This window comes from Mus musculus, chromosome 2 (assembly GCF_000001635.26).
Source record: "Mus musculus strain C57BL/6J chromosome 2, GRCm38.p6 C57BL/6J".
NCBI classification, from domain to species: domain Eukaryota; kingdom Metazoa; phylum Chordata; class Mammalia; order Rodentia; family Muridae; genus Mus; species Mus musculus.
The window spans coordinates 119,136,867-119,160,965 of record NC_000068.7 but is presented as its reverse complement, the minus strand read 5'-3'; the positions used below and the strand labels follow the sequence as shown (position 1 = coordinate 119,160,965).

Genomic DNA, 24,099 nt, shown 5'->3' with positions numbered 1-24,099 from the left:
ATTTCTCTGTATTTTATTCTTTTTTCACTTTATTTTTTTGTTATTTTTTAAAGATTTATTTATTTATTATATGTAAGTACACTGTATCTATCTTCAGACACTCCAGAAGAGGGCATCAGATCTCATTACAGATGGTTGTGAGCCACCATCTGGTTGCTGGGACTTGAACTCAGGACCTTTGGAAGAGCAGTCAGTGCTCTTAACCACTGAGCCATATCCCCAGCCCCTCTGTATTTTATTCTAATAAGAGCTTCCTCACATTTAGAATGAAGGAATGATTATCCATGTACATGAAAACCCCGAGGATTTCTTCCATCAAAATTATTTGTGAAATCTGTATTATACATCAAATCCCTCCTGTGTGTACCACATTCATGAAGATTTTGAGCACATAGTTTGTACTAAGACCCTGTTTTCCAAACTGCACATTCACAGTTATTTGCAGTCTTCAGTTTGCCTTGCCTTCCTGATGCTACACCCCCACCATTAGAGTCCCAGACTTTAATCTGAAAGGTCCTGATGCAACTGGGTCTGCAACATTCATGCTTCTGCTTGTTCTGGCCAGGAGATGCTATCAGGTTAGCGTGGTGATACAGCCCAGGGCCATAGGGACACTGGACCTCCCCACCATCACTTTCTATACAACCATTCTGTGCTGGGTCCAGCAGTTGCCACTCCTCCTGGGAAAAATCCACACAAGGTGTTTCTGCATCGGTCCATTTCTGCATCTTGTGGAAGATACCAGGTCCAGCAGAAAGCATATGAAGAGGGAAGCTATGCCCACAGAATATGGGGTTCAGCACTACAGCTCTGGACACCCTATCTCCATCCACTCTTAGGCAACACACCCAAGAAGTCTGTGGCAGGAGACTGGGGTCAGATTACAGTGCCCAACTCCTCAGTCCTAAAGGGAACCTGGGAGACCAGGAGACCAGGAGACCCAGGCTCCTGGCGGCTCCCACCAGATCAGCTCTGTTAGCCCAGGACTCCTCAGAGCTGCTCTGTGCTCAGGGAAGTGGCTCTTGGAGTGACCTGGAGACCAGACTGGTTCACTCTAGGTCTGGATGACTACATTGCCCAATAAAATTAATATATGTCATTTTAAGAATAAGAAGAGGAGAATGGCAGGTAGAGTGTGAATAAAATATGACTGTGGATGACTATAGACATGCACAAAATTTTCACAATGTTGTTTTTTGTTTCTTTGTTGTTGTTGGTTTTTTTTTTTGTTTTTTGTTTTAATTAGGTATTTTCCTCATTTACATTTTCAATGCTATCCCAAAGGTCCCCCTGGTTTTTTTTTTTTGTTTTTTTTTTTGTTTTTTTTTTGAGACAGGGTTTCTCTGAAAAATTTCACAATGAAACCCGTTTTCTTTTTTTCTTTCGTCCTTCTTTTTTTTTTTTTTTTTCTTTTCTCTTCGAGACAGGGTTTCTCTATTAGCCCTTGCTGTCCTGAAACTCACTTTGTAGACCAGGCTGGCCTCAAACTCAGAAATCTGCCTGCCTCTGCCTCCCAAGTGCTGGGGGATTAAAGACGTGCACTACCACTGCCCAGCAAAACCTATTATTTTCTATGCTAACTAAAATATTAGTTCTTAGTTTGTGTGTCTGAAACCTGTGAGTATGGAGGTCAGAGGAGAACCCTAGTGTTTTGCCCTTGCCTTCTATCTTGTTCAAGGCTGGGTCTCTGTTGATGCCCTGGAGAGTTTCCTGTGTCCACATCCCTTCTGCTGGTGGGAGAGCTGGGATCACAGACAATGCTACCATGTCCAGCTTTTACATGGGTCCTGTATCTAACATACATCGTCATGCTTTGTATAGCAAGCACTTTACCCACTTTGCCATATCTACTGTTCATGCAGCCACACTGTGATTGCAGGGGTGGGGGGAAGCTGGGGAGCAGGGGCTGAGAAAGGGTCTCTCTTTGTAGCCCCGGATGTCCTGAAACTCACTCTATAAATCAGGATGGCCTCAAACTTAGAAATCCTCCTGCCTCTGCTTCCCAAGTGTTGAAATTAAAGGCAGGCACCACTACCGCTTGGCTACAAAATGTTTTTGTTTTTTTGTTTTTGTTTTTTCGAGACAGGGTTTCTCTGTATAGCTTTGGCTGTCCTGGAACTCACTCTGTAGACCAGGCTGGCCTCGAACTCAGAAATCCACCTGTCTCTGCCTTCTAAGTGCTGGGATTAAAGACATGTGCCACTACTACCAGCCTGGCTCCAAAATGTTTAATAACAGTTTAATAACATTTAATAATTTAATAAATGTTATTTATTTATTTATTTATTTATTTATCGAGACAGGGTTTCTCTGTATAGCCCTGGCTGTCCTGGAATTCCCTCTGTAGACCAGGCTGGCCTTGAACTCAGAAATCTGCCTGCCTCTGCCTCCCAAATGCTGGGATTAAACAAATGTTTAATAACATTTAATAATAAATGTTTAAGACAGCGGCAGGTGGATTGCTGTGAGTTCAAGACCCTCCTGGTCTACAAAGAGAGTTCTAGGGGCTGGCAAGATGGCTCAGTGGTTAAGAGCGTCACCTGCTCTTCCGAAGGTCCCAAGTTCAAATCCCAGCAACCACATGGTGGCTCACAACCATCCATAATGAAATCTGATGCCCTCTTCTGGAGTAGCTGAGGACAGCTACAGTGTACTTACATATAATAAATAAATAAATCTTAGAGAGAGAGAGAGAGAGAGAGAGAGAGAGAGAGAGAGAGAGAGAGTTAGTTCTAAAGCAGCCAGCACCATACAGAAAAACCCCATCTCAACAAACAAACCAACCAACCCAAAACAAAAACTCAAACCAAGAAACAAAAAAGACAGTGGAGGGCTGGAGAGATGGCTCAGTGGTTAAGAGCACTGACTGCTTTTCCAGATGTCCTGAGTTCAATACCCAGCAACCACATGGTGGCTCACCACAACCATCTGTGATGGATTTTGATCCCCTCTTCTGGTGCTGTCTGAAGACATCTAGAGTGTACTCATATACATAAAATAAATAAATAAATCTTTGAAAAAAAAAGAGACAGTGGGATTATCTAAGTCCTCTAAAACCTGTGTCTATCTTAAAATGGTGAGATACTTTATATTATATTCATTTATATATGAATACATTTGGAGGCAGACAAATCTGTAGTCTTGAATTTGGAAGGCCAAAGCAGAAGGCCAGAGACGCCAAAGCTTGGCTTTATGACAAAGACCATATCCCAGCTTTTGGCAGAGTTGGGGTTCAGAAGGCTCACAAGATCGAGGTCTCTCTGTGCTACAGAGCGAATTCAAAGCTAACTTCAGCAACTTGAGGTCTGGTCTCAAAATTTAAAAGTCCCCCCTCCTCAAAATAAAAAAAAAAAAGTTTGATGATGTGGTTCAGTGGCACAGCACTTGCCAGTCTGGGCTATATAGTGATCCCCTGACTTAATAAAGCAGCAACATACAAAGCAAAGATAGCAGAAATGGTATGTATCAGACCCAGTTTCTCTGTGGAGCCCTGGCTGTCCTGAAGCTTGCTCTGTAGACTATACAGTCCTGATTAGATTCGAACTCGCAATGATCCTCCTGGTCCAGGGGCCCTGGCTTGAAGAGGATTTTTGAAAACTTGTAGGAGTCCCAGCGATGTAGGGACATCTTATCGATAACCAACAACTTACTCCAATTTCATCTAGCAGTGGCGCTGTTGTTTGGGGTTTGACTGGAAAAATCGGTAAACGACTCAGCTGAAAATAAAGCCAGTGTTAAGAAGAGGTGGGGGTGGTGGCATCTTCCAGGTATAAGCAGCGTGAGATTTGCGGAGCACATTCTGGCCGTAGCACCGGGTAAAGTCCACCCAGAGGCTCGGACACTAGACAGCCCAACCCACCTTCGCGGCCCCGGTAACCGCACAGCGTCCATTCGCCGATGTAGCCCCGCCCACAGAACCCGGGTGGGAGGCAGAGCCTCGTGCGTCATCTCCACGCGCGTCTCACCGTGCGCGGAGCAGGTGGCGCGGATTAAGGACGTCAAAATCATTGACAGAGTGAAAGCGCGGTGCCTGCTGCTGCCATGGTGGCTGGTGGCTGGGTAAGGGTCTGAGTTGGTCTCCTGCGGGCCCAGCGTGGCTTCGGGGGGCGCCGGAAGGCCGAGAGTGTGCAGCCGGCTGCGAGGTTGTCACGTACAGGGTGTTGGGAGGCCAGGGGCGCGGAAGCCGGACTGCACTGGGCAGGGGCGCGTTGGACCGGCGCTGCTGCCTCTTGGCAGGGCGTCCGTCTGCGCCGGGGGCTGCGGCACCCGCGGGCTGGACCTGGGTGAGCCGGGGGCTGCGGCACCGTCCGGCCGGACCTGGGTGAGGCCGTGGCTAACGGGTTCTGCCTCGGGGGTGGAGGGCCGGCCTCATGACTCTCTCTCGGTTCGCTCCTGTTTCTTACGCGGGCTGCAGGTACACTATGTCTAGACTGGGGGCCCTGGGCGGCTCCCGCGCCGGGTTGGGACTGTTACTTGGTACTGCCGCCGGCCTTGGATTCCTGTGCGTCCTTTACAGCCAGCGATGGAAACGGACCCAGCGCCATGGCCGGAGTCACAGTCTGCCCAACTCCCTGGACTATGCGCAGGCTTCAGAGCGTGGACGCCAGGGTAAGAGCACAGGTCATAACTTACTGATGGCACTGGGGCTCGGGCTGTCTTTCGCAGAGCAGGATGGCGGGGCAGTGGAAAGGCTGAGTTTCACAGTTTTAGGAAAAACTCACCAAAAAGGAAAGCTGTGCCCTTTCCTCCGATTCCAGGAAAGCTTGGTGCAGGACTGTAGCTTTCACTTTTAGTTCTGGTCGCGCCCATGAATGTGTACGGAGGGCATTTGAGAAGTGCTGGGTGAGGGGTGTGTTTGACAGAGGAAGAGTCTGAAAGAAGGAAAAAGAAATAATCTCATTGGAATTAAAAGTTCTGGTGGCGTGAATATATGTATCCAGATATGAAGTCGTGTTTGGAGAGTAATCCAAGTTTGAAAAATCCCTTTTATGAAGAAAGATTCATAGGGATTGTGTAACTTTCTCGAGGTTGTTACAGAGTAAGAGGTAAAGCTGGACCCAGTCGTCTGGTCCAGTGGACTTTCCACAGCACAGGCTGAGAGCACATTCATGCAACTCAAGCCAAATGGTTGAAAGCCAGCAGTGACAGATGAAATGGATTTCGTTTTGTAAAAAGTCTTCAGGTTAAGTCATTTAAGCAGAGCAGCTGGGGCTTTGAATCGCTCCCCTTATTTGGGTGACAGAGGCTCGTGTAGCCCCCCTCGTTCCGTGCTGATTGGAAATGTTTTCTGTGACCACTGCACTCATATATCTTCTGATTCAGTGCTAACTGGGAATGTGAGTTCTGCAAGAGTGTCTGCGCACTTATCACCCTAGGTTGCAGCTGTCAGCGTCTGATAACATAGTGGTAACGTGGCAGGGCCAGTGACCTGGCTTTCTCCTCACTTGTACTTTGCTCATTTGTTATGTTTTAGCAGTTGTCTGGCCTCCCATGAGGATGGGAGAAAGCCTACGCATTCTAGTTATCTTCCTTGGTGTACCCTGGCACTGCTGGCCTAGATTTCCTCTAACGAGGGATGTATGCATGTCTGCTCCATGGGGCCTGCCGTCTTCCATATTGTATATTCTAGTCCAGTTGCTTTAAATGTCTACCAAGTTCCTAATTCATTCACGCTCAGTTCAGGGTGAGAGGATTCAGCTTGGTAACTATTTTCTTACGGAGCTTGGCCAGTTTTTTTCCATGGACCTTTTCTTGGTGACTGTTCATTTTCTTTTTGCTCTGCTCTGATGAGATTAATTATGGCCTCAAGAGAGGCAGTTACTATTCACTCAGAGATCAGGATTTGAACAAACCCAGTTTTTGTTTTACTGGGTAGTTGGTGTTGACTACCTGGTATTTAGCACTATAAGGCCAGAGACTTTTTTTTTCCTTTTTGTATTTTTGAGACAGGGCTTAGGTCATATAGCTTAGGTTAGCCTCGAATACTGTCTAGCTGAAGCTAGTCTTAAACTCCTTACCCTCCTGCCACCACCTCTGAGGCTATCACTCCTGGCCAAAGGTTTTCTTTGACTATAGCAGAGCAGCTGCCCTGCCTTGTAGGTACCACACCCTTGCAGGCATTGTACACTACCTGCTGTGTTCTAAAGGTTCTTCAAGTAGTGTTTCTTTAGAGACTGTGACCTTAGAGGTTGTGTGTGTCTCTGTGTGTGTGTGTGTGTGTGTGTGTGTGTGTACACGTGTAGACACACCAGTATATAAACATTCCACAGCACTTCTGTGTGCAGGAGCTGATTCCTGCCCCCCCCCCCCCCATGTTGGTTTAGGCTTTGAACCTAGGCTGTCAGCCTCAGCAGCGAGTACTTTTACCCACTGAGCCATCTTGTTGGTTCAGATTTTAACGTTTGCTTTCTTTTTTCTGAATAGTGACTTGTCTACGACTTAGCTGTGAAATGTATGCTCCCAGAGGCTCAAATTCTTTTCTGTGAATTGAACTCCAGGAGAAGGAAATGGCCCAGCTCATGTCTCATGCCTTTAAACCCTACATAGTTCCCAGACGGCTGGAGTTACATAGACCCTGTCTCAAAAAACAAAAACCAAAACCAACAACAACAAAAAACCAAGAGGGCTGGACAGATGGCTCAGTGGTTAGGAGTACTAAATTCTCTTTCAGAGGACCTGGGTCCAATCCCAGCCCCCACATGGCAGCTCACAACTGTCTGTAACCAGGGGATCCGACTCCCTCATCCATGCGAGCAAAACACCAATGTACATAAAAACAAACAAACAGAACAACAGAAGCAAGTGCTCTAGAAGTCTAGATTTGAACGGTTTTGTTTCTTTCCCTCACTATATCTCATGGGTATCTCTGTTCGCCTTGCTTCAGTGACACAGTTTCGGGCTATCCCAGGTGAAGCTGGAGATGCTGCCATACTGCCCAGCCTCTCACAGGAAGGGCAGGAGAAGGTGCTGGACCGCCTGGACTTTGTGCTGACCAGTCTTATGGCGCTGCGGCGCGAGGTGGAGGAGCTTCAGAGAAGCCTGCAAGGACTAGCTGGGGAGATTGTTGGGGAGGTCCGGTGAGTGGCTGGGTCTCTTGCTTGACTTTTCCTATGGCTTTTCAGCTAGGATGTGTTCTGCTCTGCTCTTTGTGGTTCTAAACAAGCCCATCCTATAGCTGCTGACCCAGGGTGGAGGAGGCTGCGCGTCTGGTTCCTTCCTTTCCCTAATCGCGTTGCTCCTGCTGTGCCCTTTGGCCTATTGAAGCAGCCCAACCTCGATTCTTCCCAGTTTAGTCTGCCAGGAGGTAGCCTGAAGCGCTGTCCTTAGTCTCCTGAGAGCAAAGACTCAGAATCTTCTCCTTTCTTGATGCTTTAATGAGGGAGGAAGGAGGAAGAGACAGGCTGTGTGAGTCCTAATGTGCACTCTGGGGTGGTGCCTGTTTTCCAGCTCTCATATAGAAGAGAACCAGAGAGTGGCCCGGCGGCGCAGGTTCCCTTTTGCCAGAGAGAGGAGTGACTCCACGGGCTCCAGCTCTGTCTACTTCACCGCCTCCTCAGGGGCTGCACTCACAGACGCCGAGAGCGAGGGAGGGTGAGTAGTCTCTCCTGGAGGGCGTGTGCGTCCAGCGACATTGTACTTGTCAAAACACTATCTATCAACATCCAAAACACGGTGCCGTCAATCCTTTTTGAAAAGTTGGGGTATGAGTGAACAGAAAGAGCTTCCTGGTGTGTGTCATCCAGATGTAACATGGGGATGTTAGTGGTGGCTCTGTGTACATCTGTTAGTTTTATGAGGTGACTTTTTAAATATTGTTTTAAAAACTACATTTTATTTTATGTGTATATTTTGCCTGTGTGTATTTAAGTGCACTGCTTGTGTGCCTGGCGCCTGCAGAGTCCAGAAAAGGGCACCAGGTCCCCGAGAACCATAGTTACAGATTGTTGTAAACAGCCATGTGTGTTCTGGGGACTGAACTTGGGTCCTCTGCAAGAGCAGCACGTGCTCTCCCACGCTAAGCCATCTCTTCAGCCTAGGGGCTCTTCTTTTCACTCCATTTTTTAAAAAGATTTATTTGTTGTATTTATATGAGTACACTGTAGCTGTCTTCAGACATACCAGGAAAGGGCACCAGATCTCATTAAAATGGTTGTAAGCCACCATGTGGTTGCTGGGAATTGAACTCAGGACCTCTGGAAGAGCAGGCAGTGCTCTTAACCACCGAGCCATCTCTCCAGCCCTTCACGCCATTTTTAAGGGCATTTTTCCGTGCCATCACAAGCGTTGTCTTAGAGCTCCGCTTCCTTCCTTGGTGGCTGAGCAGGGTGTGCCCGACCTGGAGGCCTGTCCTGTGCTCCCTGCAGGGTGCACCGACCTGGAGGCCTGTTTTGGGCTCCCTTTCCCCAGGCACCGCTCTCCTCTCGGTGTGTCTGGCCTGCTTGCTCTGGCATCTGGACACCGGGGAGGTGACTCTCAAGTGCTCAGCAGATCTGATAAGAGGATTTCCTGTGAAGTAGGACAGCGGCAAGCAGAACAGGATCTTCCAACTTTGGTCAGGGCTTTTTACTTTTAAGCCACAGCTCCATTCTGAAGCTATGGTCTCAAGGACAGTCTGATGTCACTGGTGGCAGCTGCTATGTATGTGGTGCTGGTGCCAGTCATCCAGCAGGTCCACTGGGTGACCTCTGCTGACCTTTGTTTCTCCTTAGGGAATAGACACGTGAGAGAGTAGTGGAGGTGTTGGGTCCAAGTGGCTGAGTTAACCAGAGCGTGCCTATGGCAGCTACCAGTTACACTCTTGAACACTTGTAACACTAGCTACCGTTTATTTTTTTGCTTCCTCAGATAGTGTGCTAAGCGCCTTAGTGGTATTTTCTTACTTCATCCTCATGGTAATTCTGTGGCCCAGGTTCTACTCTTCTGTTTCTCAGATGGAGAGCTTGAGCTTTGTCACTCAGAGCAGTGTTATACAACGTCCAGGCTCAGACTTAGCCCGGCTTCTGTAAATCTCCTCTGTCCTAACAAGCTGGCTTATCTGTGATCTGAGGAGTGGCACACAGGGCTTCCATAGGCACATATGTGACCAGATGCACCAGCTCCCTGCCCGTGAAAGGCCTGAATGCAGTAGTCATTTGGCTGTGTTTAGGGGACTGTTGTTTTCTCCTGCTTTGTCCTGTTTTTCTCTTCATGTTGGGGATCAACCCCAGACCCTCCCGTATGCTAAGCAAGTGCTCTGCCATGGGGTTCCATCCCCAGCCCTTCATTTGGCTTTCCTACAAAAATTAAGAATACATTTACTGTCCCTTTTCATGTCCCTGCCATTGATCTTTAATGGAAAAAAAAATTTCCCCTGAGTTAGGGTTTCTCAATGTAGCCTTGGCTATTCTGGAACTCAAACTGTACCCCAGGATAGCCCCTGAGATCCACCTGTCTCTGCCTCCCGAGTCAAGATGTGAGCCAGCACTGCTTGGCCTTCTGGCAGCTTTGATTTCTGTTTAGGTGTCTCTTGAAATAAGTGAAGTAGTTATTTGTTGGTGCCAAGGATTGAACTCAGGGCTTCACATATGCTATGCCCAGGCTGTTAATGAGTACCCAGCCCAAACCAGCGGAATCTGGCTATGGACCTCCAGACAAATTACTACTGTCTGGGTGTCTGATTTCTAGTTGTGTATTTGATGGATAGTAGAACTAGATTTGTTTTTTGTTTTTTTGTTTTTCCAGACAGGATCTTATTATGTAGTCCTAGCTGTCCTGGAACTCACTCTATAGAGTAGACTGACCTCAAACTCACAGAGATCCTCCTGTTTCTTCCTCCTGAGTGCTGAGATAGAACTAGTCTTTTCAGTTTACCTAACAGTGCTCTGCCAGGAGCTTCCTTAACTCATGTTAGAGGAGGGGACCAAAATGACACATTTGGGATGCAAAGAAAGACTGATAGTGCTGGGACTAAGGTCATGCTTGCGAAGCCTGAGGAACTCGGTCACACTGGGACTAAGGTCATGCTTACATGGCCTGATGGACTCAGTCACTTGGATGGAGACTGAGAGACTGACGGTGGAGTTATTTCCCATGTGTATGATCTATGTGCGTGTGTATCTGGGGGTTAGAGGAGGACTAAGGGCGTTCTGTTATATCACCCTTTGCTTTATTTCCCCCAGACAGCTCTAGTGGCTAGGCTGGTGGCTAGCAAGTCCCAGTGAGCTTCCTGTCTTTGCCTCCTGTAGCATGGGTTACAGGTACTCAAGTCATCTGGCTTCTGGGGATGTGAACTGAGGTCTTCATGATTGGGCAGCAAGCACATGGTACATGCTGGTAATTCAGCATTCAGGAGTCTGAGGCAGGAGGATCGGAAGTTCAACGCCAGCCTAGAATTACAGTAGTAAGTTTGAGGTTAGTATAGAATACTTAGTAAGATCCTGTGTCTCAAGAAGTGACCTAAACAAATTAGTCTCCTGGAGTCAGTGGGTCAGAGTAGGTGCCTTACTGCATGCGGTGCTCCCTGGAGCATCCTGGCCACGAGGAGCAGGTAGGGCAACAGAGGGGTGGATGGCTTTCTTAGCTACAGCTGCACTGGGCTCAGCCCCATGACTGATCCTGTGGCATAGGAAAGCTGCTGGTGGTACAAACTGCAGCTTAGCTGGCTGCTCTCGGGGGCAGTGGCCATAGTGAGTAAGTTTTTGTCTATACAGTACATGTGTATACATATAGGTCTTTATGACCTATATGGTACATGCCATATAGTTCAAAGGGAAATTCTGAAAGGAGGTCACACACTCTGAAGTGGCTTTAAGCATGTGTACCTTAGGGAGGTAGGAATTTCTTTGAGGGATGATTTGGTAGGCTAGTCTATGGAGAGTTAAACTTTCTGTTTTTCTTTTCCGAGACTGGTTTCTCTGTGTAGTCCTGGCTGTCCTCAAACTCAGGGACCCGCCTGCCTCTGCCTCCCAAGCACAGGGATTAAAGGATATGCCACCACCATCACCACCAGCTACAGTCTCTTTTTAATGTTTATTTTTATTTATAAATCTTTTTACACTGATTTAATTTCTTTTGTGTGTGCATGCACAAGTATGTGCCACAGTTGTGCAGCAGAGGACGGAGGAAAACTGAGAGTGGATTCTCTCCTTTCGTCACGTGGGTCCTGAGCTCAACTTCAGCCATGCTTAGTCCCATGTGCCTTTACTTGCCAAACTGTCTCTTACCCTGGATTCTGTCTTTCTTCCAGTAACAAATTTGTCTTTTTAGATGCTGACTGTCAGTGGCGAAAGCAGAGTCACTGTGCAGGCGTATGAACTTATTCCCCGGGCATCGTACCAAACGTGGCTTGATATTTTTCCTGAAGAACCCAACGTGCCTTTGAATCCCAGCTTCCCTGGCATCCGAGCCACGAGTTCTCATCTTTACTCCTTGGTCTCTTGTCTCCTTTCCTTCAGGTCTTAACGTGGCTTATCTCTACTGCTGAGAGTCACAGGCTTAGGACCTAGGCTTGCTCCTGACTCTGTCCCAGGCTCAGCTCTCTAATGAGCTCTAGTGAGCTTTAGGAGTAAAGAAAGCAGTCAGTTAGCAGCAGGCACAGGCATTTGGGAAACCAAGTCTTTAATTTATCAGCTCTCTGTGGGAACTGTTTCTCTTGCATGCTTATCTCAAAAGCCTTGGGGCATGGCAACCAGTGAAATCCTGTCTGGTAGATTTCCACAAAGGTTGGAGGTAGAAGGTAAGGGAATGTTGTAAATAGTGTGAATAACCCTGGCACATAGCAGATCTCTTTTTAGGCCCTTAAAAGCCATGAGGTGGGCTTAAGCTTGGTGTGATAGGTGGGGCTGAGGTGCAAAACTCTCCCTGTTAGCCTTCTTGCTCCATGGGGCTCTCACCCAGGTGGTGGTGGGGTCCCGTCTCACCTTTTTAGCTGCTTGGCTTTTCAGAGTTCTGGCCTGTGAGCCTCAGGGAAAAGGCAACAGAGCCAGAGCAGTGCATTCTGGGAGTGCTGGAGGCACAATCTCCTATCTGAACTCCCTCAGCCTAGCTCTCCTCTTGTAGCAAAGAAAAGCAAGCTCTCCACACAGCTGCGTTACTTACCTACTTTACTTTGGCCCTGGCTAGGCAGGGTGGAGACCATGGCTTGGTTTTCTCACTTGGGCAGGTTATTGTCTGAGCTCAGCTGGAGTTTCTCTAGCTTGCCCTCTTTCCTCAGGACTCAGATTGGTTATGAAGTCTGGTACTTTCCCTAGGTCTTTTAATCTCCAAGTTCTTCCTGCAAATGTGTGTGTGTGTGTGTTTTCAGGACAGGATTTATCTGTTTAGCTCTGACTGTCCTGCAACTCGGATCTATAGACCAGGCTGTCCTTGAACTGGGATTAAAGGTATGAGCCACCACTGCCTGGCTCATGCAGGTTCTTGTAATTGATGCTTTGGATGCTTTTCAGATAGAAGGAAGCTGCTCTAAACAGTAGTAGCCACATGCTTAGACTGGGGCTCCGATAATATCTACTCCCTGGTGCCCTCAGGAGCCTCCCCGAGAGGCTCTCTGGATGACAGTGCTTTTGCCTACAGCATTCGGACAGATGTTAGGCTGTCTCATGTGGGCAGAGACTCTTTGTTTGGTTGATTTCTGTTGGCTACAGGGAATCTGCCTTTATTCTTCACTCCAGGGAAGAAGGTTGGCTCCCAAATGAAATGTAAAATCTTTCTTGTGCTTCTGGAGGGTTCTCGGGTATCTGTTTCTGGCCCCTGGAAATCCTCTGTTGTCCCAGGCCCATTTCTTGTATGATTTAACTAGTAGTTGGTTAGCTGCTGGTGAACAGAGAACTAAGACACTTAGCTTCCTCTCCGGTGTTGGCTCCTAGAAACCACCTGGCTTCAGCAGCCATGGAGACGATGTTCTAGAGGGGTGTTTGCATCCACTTCATGTTCCCTAGACTCCCTCTACCGCCATTGAGGTTTGATTGTAAACTTGGCCGCAGCTACACATTTGAGAGAGAAATTGGAGAAATGCGTGGGTGCTGCTCACGCCTCAGAGGCTGGAGCCACGCAGGCAGCTCCTGGCAATGTGTTGTGACTGAGATGAAGACTACCAAACCCCTGGCTCTAAAACAGTTCCTTCCCTAGTTTTCTGCAGTTGGAGTAGTAGCTAAACAGGGATTTTATACTTGACCCTGACCGGCACAGCACCCTAGCTGCCTGTAAACTTCTTCTCCAATCATTTCCCTAGCTTATAGTCCAAGTTTTCTCTTGAAGACTAGTTTCTGCCCTTACATAAGAAATGATCTGGCTCAGTGGACAGTGCTGAATAGTCCTCCTCCTGTGGCTGGAGAACAAACCCTAGTTTTGAGCTAAGTAATCCTCCTTTAACCCTGTCCCTTAATTCTCTGCCAGTTATACAACAGCCAACGCGGAGTCTGATTACGAGCGGGACTCCGACAAGGAGAGTGGAGATGCTGAGGACGAAGTGAGCTGCGAGACCGTGAGGATGGGGAGGAAGGACTCTCTGGACCTGGATGTGGAGGCGGCGTCCAGTCCGGCGGCGGCCGCCTTGGAGGAGGATGACTCCTCAGGCCGAGAGGATGTGCAGCTGGTCCTGCTGCAGGCCGATGAGCTGCACCAGGGCAGCAAGCAGGACAAGCGGGAAGGCTTCCAGCTGCTGCTCAACAATAAGCTGGCGGTGAGACTGCCTCCTCCCTCGAATCTGACACCCACGGGGAATGAAAACACCCACGGGGTTTCCAACCCTACAAAGCAACAAGGGAAAGGCGATAGGGGTGAGAGGGCTGCTTCTGCACATATCTTGCTAGGTTGCTTATCCTTTCCCAGAGAGGTCCTGAAGCTACCGTACTGCTTATTGTAGCTTCTCACTTGGTTTTCTGCCTCGTGTACAATTCCAGGGGGCCCTGCCTCGCTAGCGGGGTGGAGGGGTGTGGGTGGGGGTGGGAGGAAAGTGCAAAGGACTAGAATACTTGTGCCTCCCCCCAACTCCACCACACCCTGTTCCTTCAGTTTTCCTTGAGAGAGTTGAATCTGCATGCCCTACTTGAAATTTCTATTATAAGTGACACTGTGTAGGTCATTCAACAATTCCCTCAGGCTCACAAGCCAAATTTATTATGTAAATTCCCCCCTAAATTAGACACCCCCCGCCCCTTGAGGCAGATTTAACTAAGTAGCCGTGGATGGCTTCAGACTTCTACAGATCCACCTTCCTCTGCCTCTTGAGTAATGGGATTAAAGGTGCCTGCCACCGTGCCTAGCAGAATTCCCCTTTGTATTAAACATTCCATGTCAGCCTAAACTTCTTTTGCTGTGTCTCATATCTTCTTGGAGTTGACCTTTCCTCCTGGCATTATTAGGAGACTAATACGTTCTTACCCCATGATTGTGCAAGCTATCAATTCGAGATAATATCTTCAGTTAACTGCCTGATGTCAGTGATTATACCACTGTCTTGGAAACAAACCTACAGTGGGGGGGGGGGTGGCGCAACTGGGGCCGCCATTCTTCATGGCTGAGGAGACTCATTCCTGTTTGGTCTATAGTATGGAAGCCGACAAGACTTTCTGTGGCGCCTGGCCCGGGCCTACAGTGACATGTCAGACCTTACTGAGGAGGAGAGCGGGAAGAAGTCCTATGCCCTAAATGGTAAGTGCTGACAGGGGCCCGACGGGAGTGTAGCCAGCTGCTTGCAGATACAGCTGCCCATTTGCCCAAGGCCCAGGGGAGCCACAAGATCTGTCAGGACAGGAATAGTATAGTTCCTTAGCAGGGACAAACTACCTCCCAAGGCCCTGGGCCTCCTCTGAGATAGCAGGTCTGCTTTTCTGCTCTTGGCAGTGAGTAGCACGGTGCTTGTCGTGTTTCATGTCCACACCATGGCCACGCTAGTCTTTGCTTTGACTTCCCAACCACAAAGAAAGGCGCCATAATCTTAACCAAAGAAAGGTTTGCCTGCTCCTTAGGAAGCTTGAGTCGGCAAGGCAGAGAGTCTGAGACTGAGTGTAGTATGTATGTAGCCATCTAGAGAAGAAGTTTGGAAGATTATTGCTGGCTTCTGTAAGTCTCCAGAATCCATTTACTAAGTCTGTTTCCTAAGTCTCTATTTTGGAAGCTAGAATTCAATTGAACTGTGCCAGTCTTAGGACTTGGCTTTGTCAGTCATGAAGTAAGAGAATCTAGAACTTTAAAAAAAAAAAAAAAAAAAAGGATGACTTGGGTGTGGCAGCTCACACCATAACCCTAATTCTTGGGGGTTGAGGCAGGAGACTGCCATGAGTGGGAGGCAGCCTAAGTTACACTGTGAGTTTCAGGTTCAGTTATTACTTAGTTTTTCTCTTCAAAAGTTTCTGCTTTCAGCTAGAAGGAGGATCATGAATTTGAGGCCAGTCTGAACTATATGAGACACTGCCTTAAAATTCCTGGAGACAGGTTTAGCTGCTCTGGAACTGGCTACACAGACTGGGCTGGCCTCCAACTTTATCAGCAATCCTGTACCTCTGCCTCTATCCCCTAGGGCTGTACCACTACACTCAGGGAAAAGTTTGTGGGTGTTGAAGATATGACTCAGCAATTAAGACTACTGGCTGCTCTTCCAGTGACCTGGGATCAGTTTCCAGCACTCACATGGTGGCTCCCGTTGTAGGGGATCAGATGCCCTCTTCTGGCCTTTGTGGGCATGACACACATGTGGTGCATAGACATATCTATAGGCGAAATATGCCCAGATTTTAAAGATTGTTTTACTTCTTAGATTTCAGGTGATAGTTCTAGTTGTGCTGAAGTTTGACCAAAGGATTTCCTCTAACCATCTCTCCCCTCTCCCCACTGGACTTTATTCTTATTAAAAGTCTGAGCTGGATGTGGTAACACACTGCTGTGATCTCAGCACCGGGAGGCCCATGCAAGTGTAAGATCAGCTCGTTGTACATAGTGAGTTCCAGGCCAGCTAGGCACCTCCAATCTTCCAGTCTTCCATGAAGATCTTATGGAGGGGATGGATTAACAAGCCTCCCCACGCCTTTTTTAGACTTTTCTAATGCCTGTAATGAATTTATTGACACATATACACCATTATCTCTCCTGGACTTGGCAGACCTGCTAGTGCTCATCAACATAAGATGCCTCTCTAGCCGAAATAACTGAAAGTTTTTTGTTTGTTTTGTCTTACACTGGGCTTGAACTTCTGACTCCCCTACCTCTCAATGCCCAGATTACAGGCACACATTACTGTATCCAGACAGAGTTGAGTTTTTAATATACAAGCCATGGGTAGTCACTTTCCTATAAGCCTTTTTTTTTTTTTTTTTTGACAGTGTCTTATGACATAGCCCAGGGAACTTGAGATCCTCCTGCCTTAGCCTTCTAGGATCTGGGATTACAGGCATTTGTTCCACTGGGAAATGTATTTTAGGCATGGGCATGTATGCTATGGTGTACATGTGGTTATCAGAAGACAACTTAAGGGAATAGAACTCAAGTTGTTAACCTTGGCAGCAAGTGCCTTAATCCACTGAGCCATCTTGTCCCTCACTTGGGAGTCGTGACATCATCAAGGTGTGTAATCTCATGGTCTGACATCTTTTCCCATGGAACACTGTTTTTCATAGGATATACAAATGTGTTCCAAAACATGCTATGGAAGTTGAACAATTTTTGCCCTGAGTTTTCTAAATCAGCTTTTTTGTTCTGTAAGACTCCCTTTTAATACAAGACTATTGATACATTTGGATGTAATTTTAATTTCTTCAGCTTACATACAATTATATTTGGTTTTCTTTTTGATTTTTCAAGACAGGGTTTCTCTGTGTAGCCTTGGCTGTTCTGGAACTTTTTCTGTAGTTCAGGCTGGCCTTGAACTCAGAGGTCCACCTGCCTCTGCCTCTTAAGTGCTGAGATTTAAGGAGTGCGCCACCACTGCCATCCAGTTTATATTTGTGTTTCTTCCCAATTTTCTTTCTATTTCTCCATGAGAGTGTGGGTGCACTCATAGCCCAGGGATTCCATCTCTGTCTCCCAAGTGCTGGGATTACAGGCAGGCTGCTGTGTCCGTCTAAGACATGGATGCTGGGGACTTAAATTATAGTCCTCACACTTCCACAGCAAGCACGCCATCCACTTAGCCATCAGCCCTGGTTTGTAAAAATCTTTTTAAAAAATGGTTGACTTATTTTTACGTGCACTGATTGTTTTGCCCACATGTGTGTCTGTTTGAGGCTGATGGAATGCCCTGGAACCAGAGTAGAGACTGTTGTGAGCTGCTATGTGGGTGCTATGAATTGAACTTGGGGCCTCCAGAAGAGCAGCTGGTACTTTTAGTCGCTGAGCCATCTTTAGCCACCCCCAAACTTTTTTTTTTTTTAAAGATTTATTTATTATATCTAAGTACACTGTAGCTGTCTTCAGACACACCAGAAGAGGGTGTCAGATCTCATTACAGATGGTTGTGAGTCACCATGTGGTTGCTGGGATTTGAACTCAGGACCTTTGGAAGAGCAGTCGGTGCTCTTAATGACTGAGCCATCTCTCCAGCCCACCCCCAAACTTTTTTAGAAGACAGTTTCAATATGTAGTCCAGGGTAACCTCAAATTTATGACCTTCCTGCCTCAGTCTCTGAATGCTTGGATTATAGGCTTTTGCTGCCTCAATTGGCTTTTTAAAGAATTTTATTAGCCTGGTGATGGTAGCACATACCTTTAATCTGCACTTGGGAGGCAGAGGCAAGTAGATCTGAGTTTGGGGCCAGCCTGGTCTACAGAGTGAGTTTCAGGACAGCCAGGGCTATGCAGAGAAACCCTGTCTTGATAACAAAACAAAGAATTTTATCAAATTACAAATACTTTTATGAATAAAATATAAATAATATATATAATCTTAGTGATACATAAACATCTTTAAGCCTGTTTACAGTCTTTTCAGAATAAGGTCTGTTGGAGACAGTTTCTGTTGCTTCCTTTTTCATATTTGAAATGCAAAAATTGACTTCAAAAGAACATCAAGTAGGTATAAAAAGATGGTGGGTTGGAGCCAGGCGTAGCTCATGTACTCAGTACTTGGGAGCAGAATCTCAAGTTCAGGGGCAGTCTGTGTTACATGGGGAGCCCAAGCCTCAAGTTCAGGGGCAGTCTGTGTTACATGGGGAGCCCAAGCCTCAAAACAAAAATAAACACGGAGAGAGTTCAGGCTCACGCTGGTAGAGAGGCTGTATACAACCAAAGTGGTCATTCGTTTTTCCTGGACTGTTGCTTGTGGCAGTGCTTGGGGCCTGTATTTACTCTGGATCTACCTGTCTTCCAGGAAAAGAAGAAGCAGAGGCTGCTCTGAAGAAAGGAGATGAGAGTGCTGCGTGCCACCTGTGGTAATAATATCCTGAAGTTTTAGGGGAGCCAGTGTAAACCCTTTCTTTACCCTGGCCAGAGGCAATTGCTTCAGGAACCAGGAAGGGGAGCACTGTTCTGAATTTCTGCAGGCCTCTAAAACCCTAGGCAGGGGCCAGGGAGGTGTGCTGGAGGGCAAGGCAGGGAAAATACAAGCTGTGTTCTGCTGGGGCTAAGAGGATTGAATATCGTTCCAAGAGTCACTCGCTACAGACCTGGTTCTCCGCTCTTCAGAGAAGCTGGGATAACTTGCATTTCCTGTCCTGCAAAAGCTCTTTCCCCAGCTGTGATCCCTGGCTGGTGGCAGACATTGGCTTCTTTGCTTGGTTTGCATGAGAAAAAGATGTGAGCTTATACCCAGGAAGTTGAACAGTTGACTTATTAGCTTATTGGCCTGAGGGTGTGGTGCAGTGGTAGGATCTTTGCCTAGCACACATAAGGCCCTGGGTTCCATACTCAGTACCACACAAAAATAAACCCAAGAGACTCTCATAGTGGTCTCTAGGAGACACCTTCTGCCAACAGGCATGCGCCAAGGCCTCATGTCTTGGGCCCTGATTCCAGCATCTGTCTTGGTTTTTAAAAAAGGTTCATTCTTCTTCCACTGTCCTCTGCTTTTCAAATCTCTACCCTCAGATGTAAGCTGAGAGGCTGTGTTTTTCCATCTATGGCTGAAACTTTCCGTGCAAAGGTTCTGCTCAGAAGCCAGGTAACTTTCTAGGTACCATTGCTTTCCCTGGGCTCTCAAGAATGAAAAGCTAGTCCTAAGGAACAGCAGTTTGGAAATGAGCCCCTACAAGTGTCCAATACATCTCCTACCCCCAAGATACTTAGCAAGTGTATGCAGAAGGAACTTGGGCATGGGAAGTCATCCATTGTCAACTGCTTCTAGTACTGGGTATTGTGGGCAGAGCTCAGGTAGTAAGGTCTTCTGGTGTCTATGTTCGTGTGGTGCTGGGGACTGAAGACAGGGTCTTGTCCAGTGAGTGCATCCTACCACTGAATTCAGTTGCCCTGGAAGGTTTGTTTGGGGGTTATGAGAGGCTCAAGTAGATAAAGGCACTTGCAGGGCAAGTCTGCTGGAGCCCTGTTCATCCCCAGAATACATGTCACCGTGTCAGGAGAGAACTGACCAGAGTTGTCGTGGACCTCCACGTTGTGCGTTGTGGAATGTGTCTGCTAGAGATGTAGTTCAGTGGTTAGAAGCACATAGTGCTCTTCCTGAAAATTCCATTTCAGTTCCCAGCTCCCCAATCATAGTGGCTCATGACTGTCTGTAATTCAAGCAATCTGATACCTCAGTGGACATGTGCTCATATGCACATAGCCATACACAGACAAACATAAAAAAAAATCTTTTAAAAAAAGGTTGGATACTCCTGGCTTTTCAAATGGCACTTGTCATTAAACAGAGATCTTACATTTGCTGGGCAAGTAAGTACTCTACCCTGGAGCTACATTTCCCAGCCACAATGAGACAAAGACTTGACTTGTTCTCCTGACAGGGAGGACGTAGGGGCTAAAATAGAGCTTTCTTCCCCTTCTCCATTGGTTCCCAAGTTTAACAAAAATCCTTGAACATCTCATTTGACCATGCTGAGAACATAATTCTTCCTAATGATACACGACCCGTATGTTTCTTAAGCTAGAGACCTTTTAGTGCGCATATGGTCATTAGGTATTGACAAGAACGCACTTAGACCTCCTGGAGTTTGATGCTGACTTTTCAGATTGTGGTGTTGGAAGTCACTCAGAGCCTCACACGATGGCAGATCACTAAGCTGTAATCTATGTTTCCAAGTTGTAACAATACTTGTGACTATGCTCTATGAAAATAGGGACATTTAAAGATCCAGGTCAAGACCTTGTCTGTTTTTTGTTTTACACAGGAGTTTTGCTATGTAGCTAGTCTAGTACTTGCTGTACATGAGACAAGCCTTCTGCCTTAGCCTTTGTGAGTGGTGTGATTACTGAAATGTGCCATCTCACCCGAATAAATGTTCTAACATAAAGGAGAGATTTACTCAGGGTGGGTGGTGTCCAGGCAGGGAGAAAAAGGGCATTAAAAAAAAATACTTAGAATAATTACTTTGGAGAATTGTAAGCCTAAGTATTAACTGAGACCATGAGTCTAAGAAGAGAGAATTCTTTACAGATGAAAGATACATTTTTATTGTGCTTAAGTAGAGCGGAGGTGTAGCTGCCCTGGGTGGCACACATTCTCAGCACTGATAGTCCAGTCCTTGTCCCTGAGCTTGCTGCTTCCCCCCTAGGTATGCAGTGCTCTGTGGTCAGCTGGCTGAGCATGAGGGCATCTCGAAACGCATCCAGAGTGGCTTTAGCTTCAAGGTGAGGACAGGCTTCTCTTCCCTTGTGCTGCCCAGTCCGGTTCCTTTCGCCCTTAGGCTGGCTTCCCACAGCCTCAGGGCTTTGCTGCTCTTTTCTCAACAACTCTAGGTTTGATGTTAATTTGTATTTTCTCCTCAGGAACATGTGGACAAAGCCATTGAACTTCAGCCAGAAGACCCCAGGGGTCACTTTCTTCTTGGCAGGTGGTGCTACCAGGTGAGCTATAGTCTAAGGCCCAAGATGTTCCTGTCACACCCATCTCCAGCAAGGTCTTCCTGGTCTGACTCTTACTTCCTCTGAACTGCCCGTGCTGTTGGTAGATGACCCTGTTGCATGTAGCCCAGCGCCCTCAACTCGTGCTCTTCTGCCTTAGCCTAAGGGCTGTGAATGATACCCTGTCTAGACACTGCTTTTAATGCAGAACATTTTGTATTTACCATTCCCAAACACACTTTGTAATAGTGCTGGTGACTAAATCTAAGGAGTCACATGTGCTAGGCCCTCTGCTACTAAAGCTACATGTTCCAAGCCAAGAAACGATATACATTTGTATGTGTATGTATGTGCTTGGGTACGTGTGGATGTACACATACCATGGGCGCATGTGGAAGTCAGAGGACAACCTAAGGAAGTTGGTTCTGTCCTTCACCTATGAGTACTGCTCAGGTCTAGGGTTGGCAGCCTGAAACTGGCCTTTTGGAGATGGGATTTCATATAGCCTTATTCTACCTATGAACTGATAGCGTCTTCATCTAGAATGTTAGGATCACAAGCACCTGATAAGTCACACCTTCATTTTTTGATGGCAGGTTTCTCACTTGAACTGGTTGGAAAAAAAAACGGCTACCGCCTTGTTTGAAAGCCCCCTTAGTGCTACTGTGCAGGACGCTCTGCAGAGTTTCCTTAAGGTATGAAGGGAAGGGTGGGTGGAAGCTACAGTGGCTTATTCTTGGGATCCTTGATGGGGAAGATGTGTCTCCTAGTTGGGGACAATTCTGTATTTACCTTATTTTGAGGGAAAATCAAAATTACTTTGAGTTTATAAAGATGCCAATTTCCAGACATAATAAATCAATCTTGTGATTATTATATAGAGCTTTCTAATACGTGTATTTCAGCTTGAATTTATGAACCTCTTTAAAAGTGATTTTTTTCTTCTTCTTCCAGGCTGAGGAACTACAGCCAGGATTTTCAAAAGCTGGACGGGTATATATTTCTAAGGTAAATTCATCTTTAACCTAGATGGAAATACTTATATTTTATTTATGGGACTTTTTTTTGGGGGGGGGGTGTCGAGACAGAGTTTTTCTGTATAGCCCTGGCTGTCCTGGAACTCACTCTGTAGACCAGGCTGGCCTCAAACTCAGAAATCCACCTGCCTCTGCCTCCCAAGTGCTGGGATTAAAGGCGTGCGCCACCACTGCCTGGTTTATGGAATCTTTTAACACTGGGGATTACAAAGTCTATGTATGCTCTGCCACTGAGCCATCTATGCCACTAAACTCCTATTTTTTTTTTGAGAGCTAATATTGAGTGGTATGCTAGTAACAACAGTCCCAATAGCTCAGACAACTGTTACAGCAATCCCCCCATCCCTGCTTCCTAAATGTTGAGGTTACAGGTGTAAGCCGCCATATCTTTTTTTCTTTCCTTTCTCACTTTGGAGACGAGGTCTTGATATGTAGACCAGGCTGGCTGAGAATGCAGGAGATCCACCTGCTTATGTTTCCTGAATTAAAGGTGTGCACCGTCATCCTCAGCTTCTGGGCACATACATACACATGGGTCTTTCTGATCTCTTTGTTAAGTTCTAACTGTTCTTTCTTTCTTAGTGCTATAGAGAATTAGGAAAAAACTCTGAAGCTAGAAAGTGGATGAAGCTGGCTCAGGAACTGCCAGACGTCACTAATGAGGTAAAAAAAATTTTTTTTAAAGACAGTGTTTCAAAATGTAGTTTAGGCTGGCTTCTATCTGACCACAGCCTCCCAAGTACTAGGATCACATCAATTTACAACCTAGGTGGTAATACTTTGTGTGGGGAGGCCACGGCATATGCCAGGACTCATATGGTCAGCTCTCGCCTTCCACCTCGAGACACGGTTCCTTTGTTGTTGGCCACTGTACATGCTGAGCTAGCTGGCCAGAGATCTTCAGGGGATTTTGTTCCCTTATCTCCCTTAAGAGCACTGGCCGCAGTGGCTGTTACTGCCCTTGGCTTGGATGTGGGTTCTGAGCTTAGCACACTCACACCCTAGAACTAAAATGGCCAATGCTTTATTTACTCACATCTTCCCAGGTGCCTTTTTGTGTGGAGTCTCTTACATGCTCCTCTCCCAGGGCAGGAGACAGATTGCATAGACTCTAAGCCATCATGGGGAAAGTGAGGAGGAAGGCTGCTACCAGCTCAGTAAAACAGAAAAGGGTCCCTTGTCAACTTCTAGTGATTTGGGAAAAACTTAATTCTGATTCTAGTATAGATTTACTAGATTTGTTTTCTTTTATCCTAGGATTCAGCTTTCCAAAAAGACCTGGAAGAACTAGAAGTAATTTTAGGATAATAATCACACTTCAATGACGTGGGGGCTACTCCTTAAATGTGGAAAAGAAATCAAGTTGCTTTTTTCCTCTGTGACTCCCCCATGGAGTTCAGGAAGCCAAGCAAGGTGTCCTGGCCCCTGGAGATCTGACTGCTAACACCACCATCCCTCAGCTTTTTATGTTATCAGTTAATTTATTCTAATCTCCTACCTTAATTTAAATTGGGGGAATTTAAATTACTTGCAGCTAAGGTTTCTGCTTTCTTCCTCTTAAGTGAATTCTTGAAAAATCAAGACAGTATAGCCATAGGGTTTAGTGTGGACCCAGCCCAGAAGGCCAAGAGCTGAGAATGAAGTAGCAGAACTGTCTTCCAGCTGCCAGTGAGGTGGATGGACTTCAGAGCCACACAACAGAGCATAGGACTTGTAATCTTTTTTGCTAATATTCAACATGTATTTATTGTCCTTTAATGTCACACCCTACCTACGAGGACAAAAGGAGCCAGCACAGCCCAGGTACTGCCCTCCTACCACCCATCATGTATATAATACGCTCCCTGTATTCCTGGGTGAGGGCTGGACCATGGACTGGAGACCTGGCAGCTTTTGGGATGACAACGCTGGCAAAGGGTCTATGAATCTATTTTGAAAGTGACTTATCTGGAGAGGTGCCTGGAGTATTTTTGGTACAAATCTGAAATAAACTAAAGTTGATTACAAGGATATGTTTTGACTGTTTCTGTTATTTTTGACAACGTCAGAGAAAGCTGACAACGAAAGCAGCATATCACAGTCTGAGCCCCCCTGTGTGTGAATGTGTGTTGTATATGCCTGAAGGAGGCCAGACTCAGTCTGA

General features: G+C 46.7%; 1 protein-coding gene across 5 annotated transcripts; it reads left to right on the top strand.

The window, feature by feature from the left end:
* Nucleotides 1–3,931: 3,931 nt before the first annotated feature.
* On the top strand, nt 3,932–23,968 carry Rmdn3 (regulator of microtubule dynamics 3). Of its 5 annotated transcripts, none has more exons than NM_001033136.3 (13): nt 3,932–4,059; nt 4,415–4,608; nt 6,884–7,076; nt 7,447–7,590; nt 13,372–13,657; nt 14,526–14,628; nt 18,278–18,338; nt 20,631–20,706; nt 20,845–20,922; nt 21,516–21,614; nt 21,874–21,927; nt 22,539–22,619; nt 23,214–23,968. In NM_001033136.3, the coding sequence occupies exons 2-13, from the start codon at nt 4,422–4,424 to the stop codon at nt 23,262–23,264; spliced, it is 1,413 nt and encodes a 470-aa protein (NP_001028308.1). In that variant the 5' UTR covers nt 3,932–4,059; nt 4,415–4,421; the 3' UTR covers nt 23,265–23,968. The 5 variants fall into 5 exon arrangements, 1 of the variants encoding a protein (NP_001028308.1); XR_003953698.1 differs by having other exon boundaries at nt 3,938–4,059; nt 21,874–22,446; nt 23,214–23,966; XR_001783171.1 differs by having other exon boundaries at nt 3,938–4,059; nt 18,994–20,706; nt 23,214–23,966.
* The last annotated feature ends 131 nt before the right edge of the window (nt 23,969–24,099 follow it).

Bases quoted from the DNA above. Each gene is read 5' to 3' on its own strand.
- Rmdn3 (NM_001033136.3), top strand. From the start codon at position 4,422: ATGTCTAGACTGGGGGCCCTGGGCGGCTCCCGCGCCGGGTTGGGACTG. The intron at 21,615-21,873 runs GTATGAAGGGAA...TTCTTCTTCCAG, and splicing joins CTCTGCAGAGTTTCCTTAAG to GCTGAGGAACTACAGCCAGG. The intron at 21,928-22,538 runs GTAAATTCATCT...TTTCTTTCTTAG, and splicing joins GACGGGTATATATTTCTAAG to TGCTATAGAGAATTAGGAAA.